Source organism: Canis lupus, chromosome X (assembly GCF_011100685.1).
Source record: "Canis lupus familiaris isolate Mischka breed German Shepherd chromosome X, alternate assembly UU_Cfam_GSD_1.0, whole genome shotgun sequence".
Taxonomy (NCBI): Eukaryota; Metazoa; Chordata; class Mammalia; order Carnivora; family Canidae; genus Canis; species Canis lupus.
The window spans coordinates 76,388,519-76,409,518 of record NC_049260.1 but is presented as its reverse complement, the minus strand read 5'-3'; the positions used below and the strand labels follow the sequence as shown (position 1 = coordinate 76,409,518).

At 38.9% G+C, this 21,000-nt stretch overlaps 1 protein-coding gene across 1 annotated transcript; it reads left to right on the top strand.

Annotated features, from left to right (window-relative positions):
* The first annotated feature begins 8,369 nt into the window (after positions 1–8,369).
* On the top strand, positions 8,370–20,771 carry LOC609805 (high mobility group protein B1-like). The gene is made up of 2 exons (XM_038588818.1): positions 8,370–8,415; positions 20,356–20,771. The coding sequence occupies exons 1-2, from the start codon at positions 8,370–8,372 to the stop codon at positions 20,769–20,771; spliced, it is 462 nt and encodes a 153-aa protein (XP_038444746.1).
* Positions 20,772–21,000: the final 229 nt, after the last annotated feature.

Genomic DNA, 21,000 nt, shown 5'->3' with positions numbered 1-21,000 from the left:
ATATTTTATATAAGCATTTTGATAACCATAGTACAAAAATCTATAGTAGATGCACAAAAATAGAGAAAGGAATCAAAGCATAGCACTATTAAAAAAATATATCACAAGAGAAAATGGCTTGAAAAGAAGAAAGAAACAAAGGAAATACAAAACAAGACAGAGAAAGGGCAACAGTAATTCTTTACTGATCAAGAATTACTTTATATAAAAATGGATTATATCTCCATCAAAAGACATATAGGACCTGAACGGAGTTTTAAATGAGCTAAATATATGCTACCTACAAAAGACTCACTTTAGCTCAAAGGACACAGAGAGGCTGAAAATCAAGGTATAGAAAAAATATTTCACGCAAATGGTAACCAAAAGAAAGCACTATGACCATACCTATATCTTACAAAATAGACTTTTATTAAACAATGTTACAAGCCTCAAAGTAGGGGATCCCTGGGTGACTCAGCAGTTTAGCACCTGCTTTTGGCCCAGGGGGTGATCCTGGAGTCCTGGGATCGAGTCCCATGTCGGGCTCCCTGCATGGAGCCTGCTTCTCCCTTTGCCTGTGTCTCTGCCTCTCGCTTTCAGTCTATGTCTCTCATGAATGAATAAATAAAATCTTTTAAAAAAACAAGCCTCAAAGTAGTTATTACATAATGATAAGCAGGTCAATTCACCAAGAGGACATATGTATGTGTTGTTAAATGGTTAATGATTACTGTAATTAAGCTAATTAGCATTTTCATCACCTCACATAATTACCTTTCTTTTTGTAATAAGACACTTAGATCTACTCTTTTAGCAAATTTCAAAAAAGCACTAGACTGTTATGAACTACATTTACCATGCTGTACATTAGATTTCCAGAACTTGTTCATCCTGTGTAACCGAAACTTTGTAGCCTTTGACCAACATCTTCTAATTTTCCCACCTCCCAGCCCCTGGTAAACACTGTTCTACCCCAGCTTCTATGAATTAATTTAGCTGTACCTGGTTTTTTATTTCATATTTAGAGGATATCATATAGTACTCATGTTTGTGGGTCTGGCTAAATAAGTGAAAAACACTTGGCATAATGTCCTCCAAGTTCATCCATGTTGTCACAAATGACAGCATTTCCTACTTTTTAAAGGCAAACCACATCCAACAGTATGTTAAAGGAATCATTCATCATGGTCAAGTGGAATTTATTTCTGGGTTGCATAGGTGGTGCAAAATTCTCAAATCAATGTGATACATCACATTAATAAAAAAAGGATAAGAACCATATGATCCTCTCAATAGATGCAGAAAAAGCTTTGACAAAGTGCAACATCTATTCATGATACAAACCCTCAATAAAGTAGGTTTAGAATGAACATGCCTCAACAAAATGAAGGTATATACCCAAACCATACAATGAATATCCTCCTAAATAGGAAACAACTGAGAACTTTTCCTGTATGGTCAGGAACAAGACAGGGATGTCCACTCTCACCATTGTTATTTAACATAGCACTGGAAGTCCTAGCCACACCAATCAGATGAAAAGAAGAAATAAAAGGCATCCAAATTGGAAGGAAGAATGCAAGTTTTGCTATTTACAGATGACATGATATTCTGTGGGAAAACCTAAAGGACTCTACCAAAAAATTGAGAACTGATACACAAATTCAGTAAAGTCACAGGATACAAAATCAATGTACACGAATCTGTTGCATTTCTATACACCAGTAATGAAGCAGCAGAAAGAGATATTAAGGAATTAATCCCATTTACAATTGCACCAAAACCTATAAGATATCTAGGAATAAACATAAGCAAATAGGTGAAAGATCTGTGCTCTAAATACTATAAAACACTGATAAAAGAAATTGAAGATGACAGAAAGAAATGGAAAGACATTCCATGTTCATGGATCAAAAGAATAAATATTATTAAAATGTCTATACTATCCAAAGTAATCTACACATTTAATGCAATCCCAATCAAAACACCAACAGCATTTTTCACAGAACTAGAATAAACAATCCTAAAAGTTGTATGGAATCACAAAAGACCCCAAATAGCCAAAGCAACCTTGAAAAGGAAAAAGCAAAGCTGAAGACATCACAATTCAGATTTCAAGTTGTATAAGAAAGCTGTAGTGATCAAAACAGTATGGTACTGGCACAGAAATAGACGCATAGATTATTAGAACAGAACAGAAAATCCAGAAATGAACGCAGAAATATATGGCCAGTTAATCTTTGTCAAAGCAGGAAAGAACACCCAATTGGAAAAAGACAGTCTCTCCGACAAATGGTATTGGGAAACTGGACAGCAACACGCAATTGATTGAAACTGGATCCCTTTCTTACACCATACAGAAAAATAAACTCAAAAAGGGCTAAAAATCTAAATGTGAGACTGAGACCTGAAACCATAAAAATTGTAGGGGAGAGCACAGGTGGTAACTTTTTTGACATCATTGTAGCAATTTCCTACTAGATATGTGTCTTGAGGCAAGGGAAACAAAAGCAGAAGTAAACTATTGGGATTTCATCAAAATCAAAAGCTTCCGCACAGTGAAGGAAACAACAAAACTAAAAGGCAAGCTTTGGAATGGGAGAAGATATTTTTCAGTGACATATCTGACAAAGGGTTAGTATCCAAAGTATATAAAGAACTTAAGAAACTCAACATCCAAAAAACAAATAATCCAATTTAAAAATGGGCAGAAGACATGAACAGACATTTTTCCAAAGAAGACATTCAGATGATGAACAGACAGATGAAAAGATGGTCAACATCAGTGATTATTAAGGAAATTCAAATCAAAACTACAATAAGATATCACCTCACACCTGTTAGAATGGCTAAAATCAACAGCACAAGAACAACAGGTTTTGGCGGGGATATGGAGAAAGGGGAAACCCTCTTGCACTGTTGGTAGGAATGCAAACTGCTGCAGCCAATGTAGAAGACAGTATGGAGGTTCCTCAAAAGGTTAAACATAGAAGTACCCTTCAATCCAGCAATTGCTCTACTAGGGATTTACCCAAAGAATATAAAAGTACTAATTCAAAGGGATACATGCAAGCTATGTTTATAGCAGCATTATCTACAATAGCCCAAATGTCCATCAACTGATGAACAGATAACAAAAATGTGGTATAGGGGATCCCTGGGTGGCTCAGCAGTTTAGGACGTGACTTCAGCCCAGGGCGTGATCCTGGAGTCCTGGGATCGAGTCCCACGTTGGGCTCCCTGCATGGAGCCTGCTTCTCCCTTTGCCTGTGTCTCTGCCTCTCTCTCTCAGTCTATGTCTCTCATGAATAAAAAATAAAATCTTAAAAAAAACAAAAATGTGGTATAAATATAGAATGGAATATTACTCAGCCATACAAAAGAATGGATTCTTGCCATTTGCAATGGCGTAGATGGAACTAGAGAGTACTATCCTAAGCGAAATAAGCCAGAAAGAGAAAAGCAAATACCATATGATTTCACTCATAAGTGGAATTAAGAAAGAAAACAATCATATAAACAAAAAAAGATGGAGAGGCAAACCAAGAAAGATTCCTACCTACAGAGAATACACTGATAACCATCCAGAAGGAAGGTAGGTGGGTGATGGGTTAAACAGGTGATGGAGATTAAGCATTTCATTGAAATGAGCACCAGGTGTTTTATGGAAGTGTTGAATCACTAAATTCTACAACTGATTCTAGTATCACACTCTATGTTAACTAACTGGAATTTAAATAAAAACTTTTTTTAAAGATTTATTTGTTTTTCAGAGAGGGAGAGAGAGAGCGGGGGGAGGGGCAGGAGAGGAGAATCCTCAAGCAGACTTCCCACTCTGTGTGGAGCCCAACTTGGGGCTCCATACCATGACCCCTGAGATCATGACATGAGCCAGAACCAAAAGTTAGATGCTCAACTGACTGACCCACCCAGGCACCCCAAAATAGAAACTTTTAAAAAAGAATTAATACCAATATTTATCAAACTTTACCAAAATATTAATAATAATAGTAATAATAATAAAAATAAAAATAATAGTAAAAACAGAAAAGAATAGAACTCTTCCAAGCTCATTTTATAAGGCCAGCATTACTTTGATCACAAAACCAGACACAAAGACAAACATTATATGGTCTCATTCATTTGGGGAATATAAAAAATAGTGAAAGGGAATAAAGGGGAAAGGAGAAAAAAATGAGTGGGAAATATCATAAAGGGAGACAGAACATGAGAGACTCCTAACTCTGGGAATCAAACAAGGGGTGGTGGAAAGGGAGGTGGGCAGAGGGTGGGGGTGACTGGGTGACGGGCACTGAGGGGGACACTTGATGGGATGAGCACTGGGTGTTATTCTATATGTTGGCAAATTGAACACCAATAAAAAATAAATTTATAAAAAAAAGACATATCAGAAAGGGAGACAGAACGTAAAGACTGCTAACTCTGGGAAACGAACTAGGGGTGGTAGAAGGGGAGGAGGGCGGGGGGTGGGAGTGAATGGGTGACGGGCACTGGGGGTTATTCTGTATGTTATTAAATTGAACACCAATAAAAAATAAATTAAAAAAAAAAGACAGACACAGACTTTACCAAAAAGAACTATAGGCCAATATCTCTGATGAACATAAATGGAAAAATCCTCAACAAAATATTAACAAATTGAATATATTAAAGGGATCATACATCATGATCAAATGGGATTTATTCCAGAAGTGCAAGGATGACTAAACATCCATAAATCAGGGGCACCTGGGTGGCTCAGGCTGTTAAGCAACTGACTCTTGGTTTCTGCTCAAGTCATGATCTCAGGGTTGTGAGCTAGAACCCTGTGTTGGGCTCTGGGCTTAGTGTGGAGTCTGCTTAGGATTCACTCTCTCTCCATCTGCCCCTCCCTAAACAAACAAACAAACAAACAAACAAATAAAATCTTTTTAAAAATCCACAAATCACACGATATGATATACAATATTAACAAAATGAAAGATAAACATCAAAATAGATATGAAAAAGCATTTGAGGGATCCCTGGGTGGCGCAGCGGTTTGGCGCCTGCCTTTGGCCCAGGGCGCGATCCTGGAGACCCGGGATCGAATCCCACATCGGCTCCCGGTGCATGGAGCCTGCTTCTCCCTCTGCCTGTCTCTGCGCCTCTCTCTCTCTCTCTGTGACTATCATAAATAAATAAAATTAAAAAAAAAAAGAAAAAGCATTTGACAAAATCCATCATCCATCTATCTAAACTCTCAACAAAGTCATTATACAGGGGATGTACCTTAACATAATAAAGACCATATACGACAAGCCCACAGTTTACATCATAATCAATGGTGAATAGTTGAAAGCTTTCCTTCAAAGATCAGGAACAAGACAAAAATGACCACTCTTGCTGCTTATATTCAACATAGTATTGAAAGCCCTGGCCAGAACAACTAGACAAGAAAAAGAAATAAAAAGCATCCAAACTGAAAAAGAATAAATGAAAATAATCACTATTTGCAGATTATGTGATATTTTATATTTTAAAAAACCCAGAGATTTCACTAAAAAACTGTTAGGATTAATAAACTAGTAAACTCAATAAAGTTGTAGGACACTAAATCATTATGAAAACCTTATCTCTATATGCTAATAACAAACTATGAGAAAGAGAAATTAAGAAGACAATCCCATTTACAATTGCATCAAATAGACTAAAACATCTAGAAACAAATTTAACCAAGTAGATGGAAGACCAGTACACCAAAAACGATTAAGAAATTGATGAAAGAAGTTGAAGAAGTCACAGATAAATGAAAAGATATTCCATGATCCTGATTTGGAAGAACTAATACTGTTTTAATGTCCATATTATCCAAAGTAATCCACAGACTCAATGAAATCCCTGATAGGGATTTTTTTTCACAGAAATAAAGCAAATAATCCGAAAATTTGTATAAACCATAAAAGTCCGCTAATAGTCAAAGAAATCTTGAGAAAGAAGAAAACTGGAGGCAGCACACGCCCTGATTTCCAAATATATTACAAAGCTCTAATAATCAAAACGGTATGGTGTTAGCACACATAGATCAGTGCAACAGAATAGACACCCCAGAAATAAACCCATATATGGTTAATTTATGATAAAGGAAACAAGAATATTCAATGGGAAAAGGACAAGATCTTCAATAAATGGCCAGGAACATACAAAAGAATGAAGCTGGAAACCCTCTTATACCATACACAAAAATTAACTGAAAATGGTAGATAGAGTGGAATATAAGGCCTAAAACCATAAAACCCTAGAAGAAAGCATAAGCAGTAAACTCCTTGACATCAGTCTTGGTGATGATTTTTTTTTTTTTTGGATTTGACACCAGAAGCAAAGGCAACAAATGTAAAAATAAACAAGTGGGGCTGTACCAAACGAAAAAGTTTCTATACAGCAAAAGAAACAATCAACAAAATGAAAAGGCAACCTACTGAATGAGAAAAAATGTTTTCAGATCATATATCTAATAAAGGGTAACATCCAAAATATATAAAGAACTCATATTGACTCAATAGCAAAAACAAACAAACAAAAACCAATCCAATTCAAAAATGAACAGAGAATCCAAATAAACAGTTTTCCAGGGATCCCTGGGTGGCTCAGCGGTTTAGCACCTGCCCGCCTGGGGCGTGATCCTGGAGTCCTGGGATCGAGTCCCACATCAGGCTCCTTGCATGGAGCCTGCTTCTCCCTCTGCCTGTGTCTCTGCACCTCCCTGTCTCTCATGAATAAATAAATAAAATCTTTAAAAAAAAACAACTTTCCAAAGAAGACATACAGATTGCTAATAGGTACATGAAAGGATGCTCAAGACCACTAATTATCAGGGAAATGTAAGTCAAAAACATAATGAGATGTCACCTCACACCTGTTAGAATGGTTGTTATCAAAAAGAGAAGATATAACAAGTGTTCGAGAGGATGTGGAGAAAATGGAAACCGTATGCAATGCTAGTGGGAATGGAAATAGGTGCAACCAATTATAGAAAACAGTATGGAGGTCTCCCAATAAATTTAAAATAGAACTACTCTATGATTCAGCATTTCCATTTCTGGGTATTTATCCAAAGAAAATGAAAAACGCTAATTTGAAATGATATGCACCCACATGTTTATTTTAGCATTATTTACAGTAGCCAAGACATTGAAACAACCTGTGTCACTGAGGGATGAATGGATAAAGAAAATGTAGTAGATAGATAGATAGATAGATAGATAGATAGATAGATAGATATAGAGATATATCTGAGCTTATAGATACAAAGAACAAATTGGTGATTGCCAGAGGCAAGTGATTAGGGGATGGGTAAAATGAGGATTAAAATGTACAAATTTCCAGTTGTAAAACAAGTCATAGAAATATAATGTACAGCATGGTGACTATAGTTAATAATATTGTATTGTATATTTGAAATTTGCTAATAGAATAGGCTTTAAAAGTTCCCATCATAAAAAAAATTGTAACTATATTTGGTGATGGATGTTAACTAGACTTACTGTGGTAATTATTTCACAATATATACAAATATTGAATCATTACTTTGTATACCTGAAACTAATATAAGGTTATGTGTCAATTATACCTCAATAAAAGAGAGAGAGAGAGAGAGAGAGAGAGAAAGAAAGAGAAGGAAAGGAGGAAGGAAAGGAGAGAAGAAAGGGAAAAGGAAATAAAAACAATATATTTATCTTTGGTCAAACATTTTACATCTTACTCAGAATTTCTTTTTTTAAGATTTTATTTATTTATTCATGAGAAACACACACACACAGAGAGGGGCAGAGATACAGACAGAGGGAGAAGCAGGCTCCACGCAGGGAGCCTGATGTGGGAATTGATCCTGGGTCTCCAGGATCACGCCCTGAGCCAAAGGCAGCGCTAAACCACTGAGCCACCAGGGCTGCCCATTACTCAGGATTTTTATATGTAGTCTTATCACAATCCTGAGTGATTTCAGTGCCTGTATATAAAATTAATCTCACTAGTGTAATCAGCATCCTTGTAGTATAAGACATCCTTCTTTTTTGTCCTATTTTTTGTCCACCAAAAATTGGCATCCACTCATGAACAAAAGTACCTCCTCTGTGGGAGTTGTGAGATCAAACATATACCAAGGAACCTAGGAGGAGTCTTGCCTACCAGTGCATCAGAAAATAGGCAGATAGACCTCTGTACTGGCTGTGTAACCAACAGAACTGAGTTGAACTGGCTCCAACCTCTCTCAGTCATGAATGGGAAAAATCTGAAGAGTGCTAACTTGGGTAGACACTCATGGATAAGAGAGACATTGTAGAAGTTCAGCCTCCCAATGAGATATTCCAGTACTCTCTGTTGGAGCAAATTATATTTAGAGAGACACTATGGACAGGAAAAGAGGAACTTTGCCAGTACTGCCTCTATCCCAAGGTGAGTACAGAGCTGAAATAGTTGGTGGTGACCTCTCTTGCAGGGAAAATGGAGAGCAGTGAGTGAGTGCCTGGTTACTCCAGCTGAATGGGATACTGCCAAAGAAACCTGTTTCTATCCAGCAGCACCAAGTGTATTGAGGCAAGTAGGAGGTGGGAGAAGATGAGAAAAGAGGCAGACAAGAATATCAGAGGACATTAAAGGGACATGGTTCCTGCTTACTGTGTTCAGGACTCCAGCAGGAAAAATCCCATCTAGGGATCTCCCCATCTGGCCCATGGGCACCCCCAATACCCCAAGTGCTAAACCCACAACTCCCCCTACTTTACAACAGGCTCCTTGTGCTCTCTCCTGACTCTGTTGGCAAGAGCAAGCTCCATTAAACTGCAAGTACACTCTGAAAATCAAGCCAGAGCCTGTGAGCAAGAAATCACTAACTTGAGCTGTAGCATGACCCTCTGGAAAAGAAAAAGGAGGTTTCCAGCAGCCCTGTGTGGTGAGTTGTAAGAACCAGAAAAGAGATACAAGCTTCAGTCACAAGAAGTAGTAAGTTGTCTAAAGCTGTATGCACACAGGTTGGAGAAATCCCAGACATAACCAGGACTAACTAAAAATATCTCCTACCTGAGTAAAAAAAGTAACTATATCAGGAGGTGTCTCCTACTTCAACTGTGAAAACAGCAACACAAAACTCCAAGGAATATGTAGAATCAAGAAAACATGTTATCACAATAAAAAAGATCACAGTAATCCTCTAGCAATGGAACTCTAAGACACAGAAAGTTGCAATATAGCTGATAAAAAAATTCAAAGTTGCTGTTTTGAAGAAATGAAGTGAGCTACAAGAAAACACAGAAAGACGACTCAACCAAATCAGGAAAATAATACATAAACAGAGAAATTTAACAAAGAAATAGAAACCATTAAAAGAACCAAATAGAGGGATGCCTGGGTGGTTCAGCGGAATCCAGGAATCAAGGATCAAGTTCCCCATCAGACTCTCATGTGGAGAACCTACTTCTCCCTCTGCCCATGTCTCTGCATCTCTCTCTGTGTCCCTCATGAATAAATAAATAAAATCCTTATAAAAAAATAACTAAATAGAAATTATGGAGCTGAAGAATTCAATGAATGAAATGTAAAATGCAATAGGGAATTACCATTCTAGAAGAGTAGAATAGAGCAAACAGAAAATAAAGCAAGGATAGAAACTTTAAAACAACTCAGAGGAATGAGAAAGAGCAAAGAAAGCCTATATGTTCTATGGGAACCACCACACGTATTAATACTGAAATAATTGGAGTTCCAGGAGAAGAGAGGGAGAAGGTAGTAGAAAGTTTATTTAAAGAGATAATAGCTGACAACTTCCCAAACCTAGGAAGAAACTTGGATATCCAAGTTCATGAAACTAATAGGTCACCTCTTTATCTCAATGCAAAACGATCTTGGACTTATGTCAGTCTGCATCTGTGACCCTAACAAATAGCAATAGAGAACTTTATATATATATATATATATATATATAAATTTATTTTTTATTGGTGTTCAATTTGCCAGCATATAGAATAACACCTAGTGCTCATCCCGTCAAGTGCCCACCTCAGTGCCTGTCACCCAGTCAATAGAGAACTTTTATGTGGAATAATAGCAGCCAATTCTTTGAATGTCTTATATCCTCCAAAATTATTTTTTTTTTTGAGAGAGGAAGCAAGGGAGAGGCAGAGGGAGAAGGAGAGAGAGAATCCTAAGCAGGATCCATGCTCAGCTCTGCAGAGCCCAATGCAGGGCTTAATACTGAAATCATGACCTGAACAGAAATCAAGAGTTAGATGCTTAACCGACTGAGCCACACAGGTGCCCCTCCTCCAAAATTATTTTTAATGATTCCCTGACAAGTCACTTAGTCATTCTTCCAATCTTCTTAAAGCAAAGAATTGGTAAACACTAATCTAGCAAAAAAAAAAAAATTCTAAACGTGTAATTCACATTGTCAACACCACAGGAATAATGTTCCTAATTATCCCTTTGCAGAGTATTCTAGAAGCCTTGACCTTTATTGTGATTTATAAGGGAAATGCAAGGCAAGGAAGGTTAAACAGGCTTACAATGAGCTAGTTTGAGTATTTTCAGCGGTCCCTGGGACATAGAGTTTGTCCCCAGGTTGTTTGTTACCTGTACTTGGGGTAACTGGGGCAGGAGAATAGTAGACCAGAGTGTTAAAAGCCCTGTGAGAACACCTGAAGAAGGTGATTGGGGTTTAGGGCTCTGTATTGGTTGGTTTGCATAAGAAAGGCATACTCACAGGTGAGTAGTTTGCATTCTCTATGAATTAGCTAGCTTTGGAAGAAAGACCCCAGATGTCAAAAGACCAAAAATACAGAAAATAAAAAGGTATTATTAACACATATAAGAAATAGAAAGTTTTCCTGGATGGAGTTAATGGTCTAGTGCCATCTTGACCAATAGAAATACAGTATGAGCCACATCACAAAAAGTAAAAACCAAAGAAAAAGTTAAAAGGAGAGGGTGAATTAAACTTTAAAAATTATTTTTTTTTAATTTTTATTTATTTATGATAGTCACACACAGAGAGAGAGAGAGAGAGAGAGAGAGAGGCAGAGACACAGGCAGAGGGAGAAGCAGGCTCCATGCACCGAGAGCCCGACGTGGGATTCGATCCCGGGTCTCCAGGATCGCGCCCTGGGCCAAAGGCAGGCGCCAAACCGCTGCGCCACCCAGGGATCCCCTTTTTTTTTTTAATTTTTATTTATTTATAAAAATTATTTTGAACAAAAAGGTAAATAAATTATCATTTCTACCTGAAAACAATATGAATAAATTGGTAATTAACATTATTCTATGCTAAGTCTTTGAAATGCAGTGTAATATCATTATTTCAATATGTTAGCAAATTAAAATTACTGATTTTGTACATTTTTCTTTTTTGTACTTTTTTCTTATGAAGTCTTTGAAATGCCATGTGTTATTTGAACAAAGAAACAACATACACAATTCACTTATTAGGAACTCTGACAAGTATAAGTCAGAAATGCATTGTGTTATCACCAAATGGAAATAACAGGTTAGGGGATCCCTGGGTGGCTCAGTGGTTTAGCGCCTGCCTTCAGCCCAGGGCATGATCCTGCAGTCCCGGTATCAAGTCCCACATTGGGCTCCCTGCATGGAGCCTCTTCCCTCTGCCTGTGTCTCTGCCTCTCTCTCTCTCTCTCTCTCTCTCTCTGAAGAATAAATAAATATGCATCCATTTCTTCTAGATTGCCTGATTTATTGGCATATAGCTGCTCATAATAAGTTTTTAAAATCATTTGTATTTCCTTGGTAGTGATCTCTCCTTTCTCATTCATGATTTTATTAATTTGAGTCTTCTCTCTCTTCTTTTTAATAAGGCTGGCTAATGGTTTATCTATCTTATTAATTCTTTCAAAGAACAAACTCCTGGTTTTGTTGATCTGTTGCACAGTTCTTCTGGTCTCTATTTCGTTGAGTTCTGCTCAAATCTTTATGAACTCTCTTCTGCTGGGTGTAGGATCTATTTGCTGTTTTTTCTCTAGCTCCTTTAGGTGTAAGGTTAGCTTTTGTATTTGAGTTCTTTCCAGTTTTTGGATGGATGCTTGTATTGCGACATATTTCCCCCTCAGGACTGCTTTTGCTGCATCCCAAAGATTTTGAACGGTTGTATCTTCATTCTCATTAGTTTCCATGAATCTTTCTAATTCCTCCTTAATTTCCTGGTTGACCCTTTCATCTTTTAGCAAGGTGGTCCTTAACCTCCACGTGTTTGAAGTCCTTCCAAACTTCTTGTTGTGATTTAGTTCTAATATCAAGGCATTACGGTCTGAGAATATGCAGAGGAAGATCCCAATCTTTTGGTATCAGTTAAGACCTGATTTTTGACCCAGTATGTGGTCTATCCTGGAGAAAGTTCCATGTGCACTGGAGAAGAATGTGTATTCAGTTGAGTTTGGATGTAAAGTTCTGTAGATATCTGTGAAATCCATCTGGTCCAGTGTATCATTTAAAGCTTTCGTTTCTTTGGAGATGTTGTGTTTAGATGACCTATCGAGTGTAGAAAGCGCTAGATTGAAGTCACCAAGTATAAGTGTATTATTATCTAAGTATGTCTTAACTTTGGTTATTAATTGATTGATATATTTGACAGCTCCCACATTCAGGGCATATATATTGATGATTGTTAAGTCCTCTTATTGGATAGATCCTTTAAGTATGATATAGTGTCCCTCTTCATCTCTCACTACAGTTTTTGGGGTAAATTTTAGTTTATCTGGCTACCCCTGCTTTCTTTTGAGGACCATTCGAATGGTAAATGGTTCTTCAACCTTTTATTTTCAGGCTGTAGGTGTCCTTATGTCTAAAGTGAGTCTCTTGTAGACAGCAAATAGATGGGTCCTGCTTTTTTATCCAGTCTGACAACCTGCAACTTTTGATGGGGTCATTAAGCCCATTCACGTTCAGAGTTACTATTGAAAGATATGAGTTTAGTGTCATCATGATATCTATTCAGTCCCTGTTTTTGTAGATTGTTCCATTGGACTTCTTCTTAAAGGGGAATTTTGATAGTCCCCCCTTAAAATTTCTTGCAGAGCTGGTTTGGAGGTCACATATTCTTTCAGTTCCTGCCTGTCTTGGAAGCTCTTTATCTCTCCTTCCATTTTGAATGAGAGCCTTGCTGGATAAAGTATTCTTGGTTGCGTGTTTTTCTCATTTAGGACCCTGAATATATCCTTCCAGCCCTTTCTGGCCTGCCAGGACTCTGTGGAGAGGTCTGCTGTTACCCTAATACTTTTCCCCATAAAATTCAGGGATTTCTTGTCTCTTGCTGCTTTAAGGATCTTCTCTTCATCTTTGGGATTTGCAAGCTTAACTATTAAATGTCTAGGTGTTGAACGGTTTTATTGATTTTAGGAGGTGATCTCTCTATTTCCTGGATCTGAATGCCTGTTTCCCTTCTCAGATTAGGAAGGTTTTCAGCTATGATTTGTTCAAATACATGTTCTGGCCCTCTGGCCATTTCGGCGCCCTCAGGAACCCCAATTAAATGTAGGTTTTTCTTCCTCAGGCTGTCACTTATTTCCCTTAATCTATCCTCATGGTCTTTTAATTGTTTGTCTCTCTTGTCCTCAGTTTCCCTCTTTGCCATCAACTTGTCTTCTATGTCACTCACTCGTTCTTCCACCTCGTTAACCCTCGTCGTTAGGACTTCTAGTTTGGATTGCATCTCATTCAATTGATTTTTAATTTCTGCCTGATTGGATCTAAATTCTGCAGTCATGAAGTCTCTTGAGTCCTTTATGCTTTTTTCTAGAGCCACCAGTAGCTTTATAATAGTGCTTCTAAATTGGCTTCCTGACATTGAATTGTAATCCAGATTTTGTAACTCTGTGGGAGAGAGGACTGTTTCTGATTCTTTCTTTTGAGGTGAGGTTTTCCTTCTAGTCATTTTGCTCAGTGCAGAGTGGCCAAAAGCAAGTTGTATTGGGAAAAGGAGAAAAAGAGAGAAGAGAAAGAAGGAAGGAAAAGAAATGAAGAAAAAAGGAAGAAAAAAAGAAAAAAGAGAAAGAAAAAGAAAGAAAGGAAAAAAGAGGTGGGGGAAGCAAACAGAAATAAAAAACAAACAAACAAACAAATAAACAAAAAAAAACAAGGGGGAGTATCCTCTGATTCTGTATAGTGTAAGTCCCTTGACTTCCCCTGGAACTTTCCAGTGCTGCTGCTTCGGCAATAATTTGTTTTTCCTCTGTCCCTCTAGCTTGTCTTCTGGGGGAGGGGCCTGTTGTGCTGATTTTCAGGTGTGAGCACTTGGGGGAGCTGCTCTGCCCCCTGCCTGGTGCAGGGCTCAGTGAGTGATGTTTAAGCTGTTTATCTGGTGAGGCCACTGTGACGCTCAGTGGGGGTTGTTTACCCCGTGAGGCCCCAGGAGGAACAACCACAGTGGCGGCGGCCAGCTCTGGAGCCCTGGATTCAGCTCCGGCAGTAACTACAGAGCTCCCCGTCTGCAGGGGCCTGGATGCTCTGGGGGCGGGGCCGCTGATCTGCTCAGCTTGGGGCAGGAGTGTCCTTGCTGTCCTGGGCCCTCCTGGCCTCTGCCTGTCCCGGGGGGAGGCCAGATCCTGGGCTGTGTCCCCGGTGCCCTGTGCTGCCGGACCTGCATTGTTGGAATCGCGCTCCCAGCCAGGCAGCCCCATCTCCGTGGAGACACCGCCCGAGCCCTCCGAGCTGCTCCGGGTCCCGCGGGGCGCGCTGCAGCCCTTGAGGGAGCTCCGCCTCAGGTGTGGCGCACTCTCCCCGGGGCACAGGTGCTCTGTTAGTGCCCCTGGGAGCCTGAGGGCATCCCCGCCCTCCTGGGGTCCTGCTCTAACACCCTGCCAGTGGCTTTCCGTCTGGGAAGATTCGTGAAGCTCCTGCTTCTCCGGGACAGGGCTTTCCTGTCCTGGGGGCACTCGCCCCAGCCTTAGCCCGGCTCCTCGTGGGGCGCCTCCCCCTTGGATGCCTTTTGTTTCTTTATTTCTTTTTTCCCCTGTCTTCCTAACTTGATAGAAGCATGAACTCTTCTCACTGTAGCATTCCAGATGTTCTCTTTTTAAATCTCAGGCCGAATTCGTAGGTTTTCAGGATGATTTGAAGGTCATCTAGGTAATTTGGTGGGGACAGGTACTTGGGGACCCTACTCTTCCGCCATCTTGCCCCTCCTCCAAGAAAAAATAATTTTAAAAAATTTTAGTGAGTCCTTGAAATGCATCTTATTTCAACATGAAAATAACATCAACATATCACTGTTACCTTTACATTCTTTCTAAGTCTTTAAAATGCAGTCTGTCTTCATTAAACAAGGAAAAACTATACACAAAGTAGTAATTATTTTCCATTCATCTTTAGTTACAAAGTCATTGAAATTAAATGTTATCACTGCAACATAGAAGTGACAAGAATAAAAAATTTTACATTCTTTATCCTTAAAAAGTCGTTGAAATACAATGTTTTATCATTTTGACATGTAAATATATAACAAAGCATTAACAATTTCCTTACCACAATTTTTTTTATTATTTGTTTTTATTGAAGTTCCATTTGCCAACATAGAGCATAACACCCAGTGCTCATCCCATCAAGTACCCTCCTCAGTGCCCATCACCCAGTTACCCCAAACCACCACCCACCTCCCCTTCTGCAACCCTCTGTTTCCCACAGTTAGGAGTCTCTTTTCCCACTCAGTTCCCATCCTTTCCCTTATAATACCTTTCAGTATTTTTTTTTGCAAGGAATTCCTTTCAGTATTTAACATTCCCTGTATGAGTGAAACCATAGGTTGAATTCCTTCTCCAATTGACTCACTTCATTTAGCATAATAACTCCAGTTCCATCCCATCAAAGAAAATGGTGGGTATTTGTCCTTTCTAATGGCTGAGTAATATTCCATTGTATATATAGACCACATCTTCTTTATCCATTCACCTGTCAAAGGACATCATGGCTTATTCCACAGTTTGGCTATTGTGGACATTGCTGCTATAAACATTGGGGTGCAGGTGTCCCAGTGTTTCACATCATCTGTATATTTGGGGTAAATATGCAGTAGTCCAATTGCTGGGTTTAGGGTTACACTATTTTTAACTCTTTGAGGAACCCCCACACTGTTTGCAAGAGTGGCTGCACCAGTTTGCATTCCCACCAACAGTGTCAGATGGTTCCCCCTTCTCCACATCCTCTCCAATATGTGTTGTTTCCTGTCTTGTTAATTTTCACCATTCTCACTGGTGTGAGGTGGTATCTCATTGTGGTTTTGATTTGTATTTCCTTGATGGCAAGTGATGCGGAGCATTTTCTCATGTGCTTTTTGGACATGTGCATGTCTTTGGTGATATTTCTGTTCATGTCTTCTGCCCATTCATGATTGGATTTTTTGTTTCTTGGGTGTTGAGTATAATAAGTTCTTAATAGATATTCAATACTAACCCTTTATCTGATAAATCATTTGTAAATATCTTCTTCCATTCTGTAGGTTATCTTTTAGTTTTGTTGACTGTTTCTTTTGCTGTGCAAAAGCATTTTATCCTGATTAGGTCCCAATAGTTCATTTTTGCTTTTGTTTCTCTTGCCTTCATAGGTGGATCTTCAAGAAGTTGCTGTGGCCAAGTAGAAACAGGGTGTTCTGGGCAGCCCAGTTGGCTCAGCGGTTTAGTGATGCCTTCAGCCCAGGGCGAGATCGTGGAGGCCCTGGATCGTGTCCCATGTCAGGCTTCATGGATGGAGCCTGCTCCTCCCTCTGCCTGTGTCTCTGCCTCTCTCTCTCTGTGTCTCATGAATAAATAAATAAAATCTTTAAAAACAAAACAACAAAAAAGGGGTGTTGCCTGGGTTCTCCTCTAGGATTTTGATTGATTCTTGTCTCACATTGAGATCTTTCATCCATTTTGAGTTTATCTTTGTGTATGGTGTAAGAGAATGATCCAGTTTCATTCTTCTGGATGTGGGTATCCAATTTTCTCAACACCATTTATTGAAGATACTCCATTTTCCAGTGGATATTATTTCCTGCTTTGCTGAATATTAGTTGACCATAGAGTTGAGGGTCCACTTCTGGATACTCTATTCTGTTCCATTGATCTATGTGTCTGTTTTTGTGCCAGTACCACACTGTCTTGATTATCACAGCTTTGTAATACAGCTTGAAATCTGGCATTGTGATGCCCCCAGGTCTGGTTTTCTTTTTCAACATTCCTCTGGCTATTTGAGGTCTTTTCTATTTCCATACAAATCTTAAGATTATTTGTTCCAACTCTGTGAAGAAAGTCCATGATATTTTGACAGAGATTGCACTGAACGTGTAAATTGCCTGGGTAGCATAGACATTTTCACAATATTTATTCTTCCAATCGATAGGCATTAATATTTTTCCATCTCTTCGTGTCTTCCTCAATTTCTTTCAAAGCGTTCTGTAGTTTTTAGGGTATAGATCCTTTACTTCTTTGTTTAGGTATATTCTTAGGTATCTTATGCTTTTGGAGCAATTGTAAATGGAATTGACTCCTTAATTTCTCTTTCTTCAGTCTCATTTTTAGTGTAGAGAAATGCCACTGATTTCTGGGCATCGATTTTATATCCTTCCACATTGCTGAATTGCTGTATGAGTTCTAGCAATCTTGGGGTGGAGGCTTTTGGGTTTTCTACGTACAGTATCATGTCATCTGCAAAGACGGAGAGTTTGACTTCTTTTTTGCCAATTTGAATGCCTTTTATTTCTTTTTGTTGTCTGATTGCTGAGGCTAGGACTTCTAGTACTATGTTGAATAGCAGTGGTAAGAGTGGACATCCCTGTCTTCTTCCTGATCTTAGGGGAAAGGGTCTCAGTTTTTCCCCATTGAGAATAATATTCGCTGTTGACTTTTCAGATATGGTTTTTAAGATATTGAGGAATGTTCCCTCTATCCCTACACTCTGAAGAGTTTTGATCAGGAATGGATGCTATATTTTGTGAAATGCTTTCTCTGCATCTATTGAAAGGATTATATGGTTCTTGTTTTTCATCTTGATGTGATCTATCACGTTGATTGTTTTATGAGTGTTGAACCACCCTGGCATCCCGGGGATAAATCCTACTTGGTCATGGTGAATACTCTTCTTAATATACTGTTGGATCCTATTGGCTAGTATCTTGTTGAGAATTTTTGCATTCGTGTTCATCAAGGATATTGGTTTCAAATTCTCCTTTTTGGTGGGGGTCATTGTCTGGTTTTGGAATTGAGGTAATGCTGGCCTCCAAAAATGAGTTTGGAAATAGTCTGTCCCTTTCTATCCTTTGGAACAACTTTAGTAGAATGGGTATTATTTCTTCTTTAAACTTTTTTTTATAATATTCTCATTTCTTTCTCAACATTTTTAAAAATATTTTATTTATTTATTCATGAGAGACATACACACAGAGAGAGAGAGACAGAGACACATGCAGAGGGAGAAGCAGGCTCCACGCAGGGAACCCGATGTGGGACTCAATCCCAGGTCTCCAGGATCAGGCCCTGGGCTGAAGGCAGTGCTAAACCGCTGAGCAACCCGGGCTGCCCTCTTCTTTAAACTTTTGGTAGAATTCCCCTGCAAAGCCATCTGGCCCTGGACTTTTGTGTCTTGGGAGGTTTTTGATGACTGCTTCAATTTCCTCACCAGTTATTGGCCTGTTCAGGTTTTCTATTTCTTCCTTTTCCAGTTTTGTGGTTTTCCAGAAATGCATCCATTTCTTCTAGGTTGCCTAATTTGTTGGCATATAGCTGCTCATGTTACGTTTTTAAAATCATTTCCTTGGTATTGGTTGTGACCTTTCCTCTTTCATTCCTGGTTTTATTGAGTCTTTTTTATTTTTAATAAGGCTGGCTAGGGGTTTATCTATGTTATTAATTCTTTCAAAGAACCAACTACTGGTTTCGTTGATCTGTTCTACAGTTATTCTGGTCTCTATTTTATTGAGTTCCGCTCGAATCTTTATTATTTGTCTTCTGCTTGTTGTAGATTTTACTTCTTTTTCTTTCTCCAATTCCTTTGGGTGCAAGATTAGCTTATATATTTGAGGTTTTTTTTCAATTTTTTGAAGGAGGCTTGTATTGAGATGTATTTCCCTCTTAGGATTGTTTTTGCTGTATACCAAAGATTTTGAATGGTTGTATCTTCATTTTCATTAGTTTCCATGAATCTTTTTAATTCTCTAATTTCTTGGTTGACCCATTCATCCTTTAGTAGGATGCTCTTTAACCTCCACGTGTTTAAGTTTCTTCCAAATTTCTTCTTATCATTGACTTCTAGTTTCAAAGCATTGTGGTCTGAAAATATGCAGGGGACAATCCCAATCTTTTGGCACAGGTTGAGACGTGATTTGTGACCCAGTATGTGGTCTATTCTGGAGAAAGTTCCATGTGCACTTGAGAAGAATGTGTACTCAGTTGCGTTCAGATGGAAAGTTCTGTATGTATCTGTGAAATCCATCTGGTCCAGTGTACCATTGAAGGTCCTTGTTTCTTTGGTGATGTTCTGCTTAGAAGATCTACCATTGGGATCCCTGAGTGGCTCAGCAGTTTAGCGCCTGCCTTTGGCCCAGGGTGTGATCCTGGAGACACCGGATCAAGACCTGCGTCAGGCTTCCTGCGTGGAGCCTTCTTCTCCCTCTGCCTGTCTCTGCCTCTCTCTCTCTCTCTCTCTCTCTCTCTCTCTGTGTCTTTCATGAATAAATAAATAAAAATCTTTTTAAATATATGGGAACCCTCTTGCACTGTTGGTGGGAATGTGAACTGGTGCAGCCACTCTGGAAAACTGTGTGGAGGTTCCTCAGAGTTAAAAATAGATCTGCCCTGTGACCCAGCAATTGCACTGCTGGGGATTTATCCCAAAGATACAGATGCAATGAAATGACGGGACACCCGCAACCAGATGTTTCTAACAGCAATATCCACAATAGCCAAACTGTGGAAGGAGCCTCGGTGTCCATCGAAAGATGAATGGATAAAAAAGATGTGGTTTATGTATACAATGGAATATTACTCAGCCATTAGAAACGACAAATACCCACCATTTGCTTCAACGTGGATGGAACTGGAGGGTATTATGCTGAGTGAAATAAGTCAATCGGAGAAGGACAAACATTATATGGTCTCATTCATTTGGGGAATATAAATAATAGTGAAAGGGAATAAAGGGGAAAGGAGAAAAAATAAGTGGGAAATATCAGAAAGGGAGACAGAACAAGAAAGACTCCTAACTCTGGGATATGAACTAAGGGTGGTGGAAGGGGAAGAGGGCGGGGAGTGGGGGTGACTGGGTGGCGGGTACTGAGGTGGGCGCTTGATGGGATGAGCACTGGGTGTTATTCTGTATTTTGGCAAATTGAACACCAATAAAAATAAATTTATTATTAAAAAAAAGAAAGAGAAATGAAAACTTATATCCCCCTTAAAGGGGAAACAAAAAAGAAGTTCAAGGATCCCAATGCTCTCAAGAGGCCTCCCTCATTCTTTTTCTTGTTTTGTTCTGAGTATCGCCCAAAAATCAAAGGAGAGTATCCGGGCCTATCCATTGGTGATGTTGCAAAGAACCTGGGAGAGATGTGGAATAACACTGCTGCAGATGAGAAGCAGCCTTATGAAAAGAAGGCTGCTAAGCTGAAGGAAAAATATGAAAAGGATATTGCTGCATACCGAGCTAAAGGAAAGCCTGATATGGCAAAAAAGGGAGTTGTCAAGGCTGAAAAGAGCAAGAAAAAGAAGGAAGAGGGGGAAGCAGAGGAAGATGAGGATGAGGAGGAGGAAGAAGATGAGGAAGAAAATGATGATGATGAATAAGTTGGTTCTAGCGCAGTTTTTTTTCTTGTCTATAAAGCATTTAACCCCCCTGTACACAACTCACTTTTAAAGAAAAAAATTGAAATGTAAGGGTGTGTAAGATTTGTTTTTAAACTTTACAGTGTCTTTTTTTTTTTTTTTTGTATAGTTAACACACTACCGAATGCGTCTTTAGATATCCCTGTCATGGTGGTATTTTCAATAGCTACTAACCTTGCCTGGTACAGGA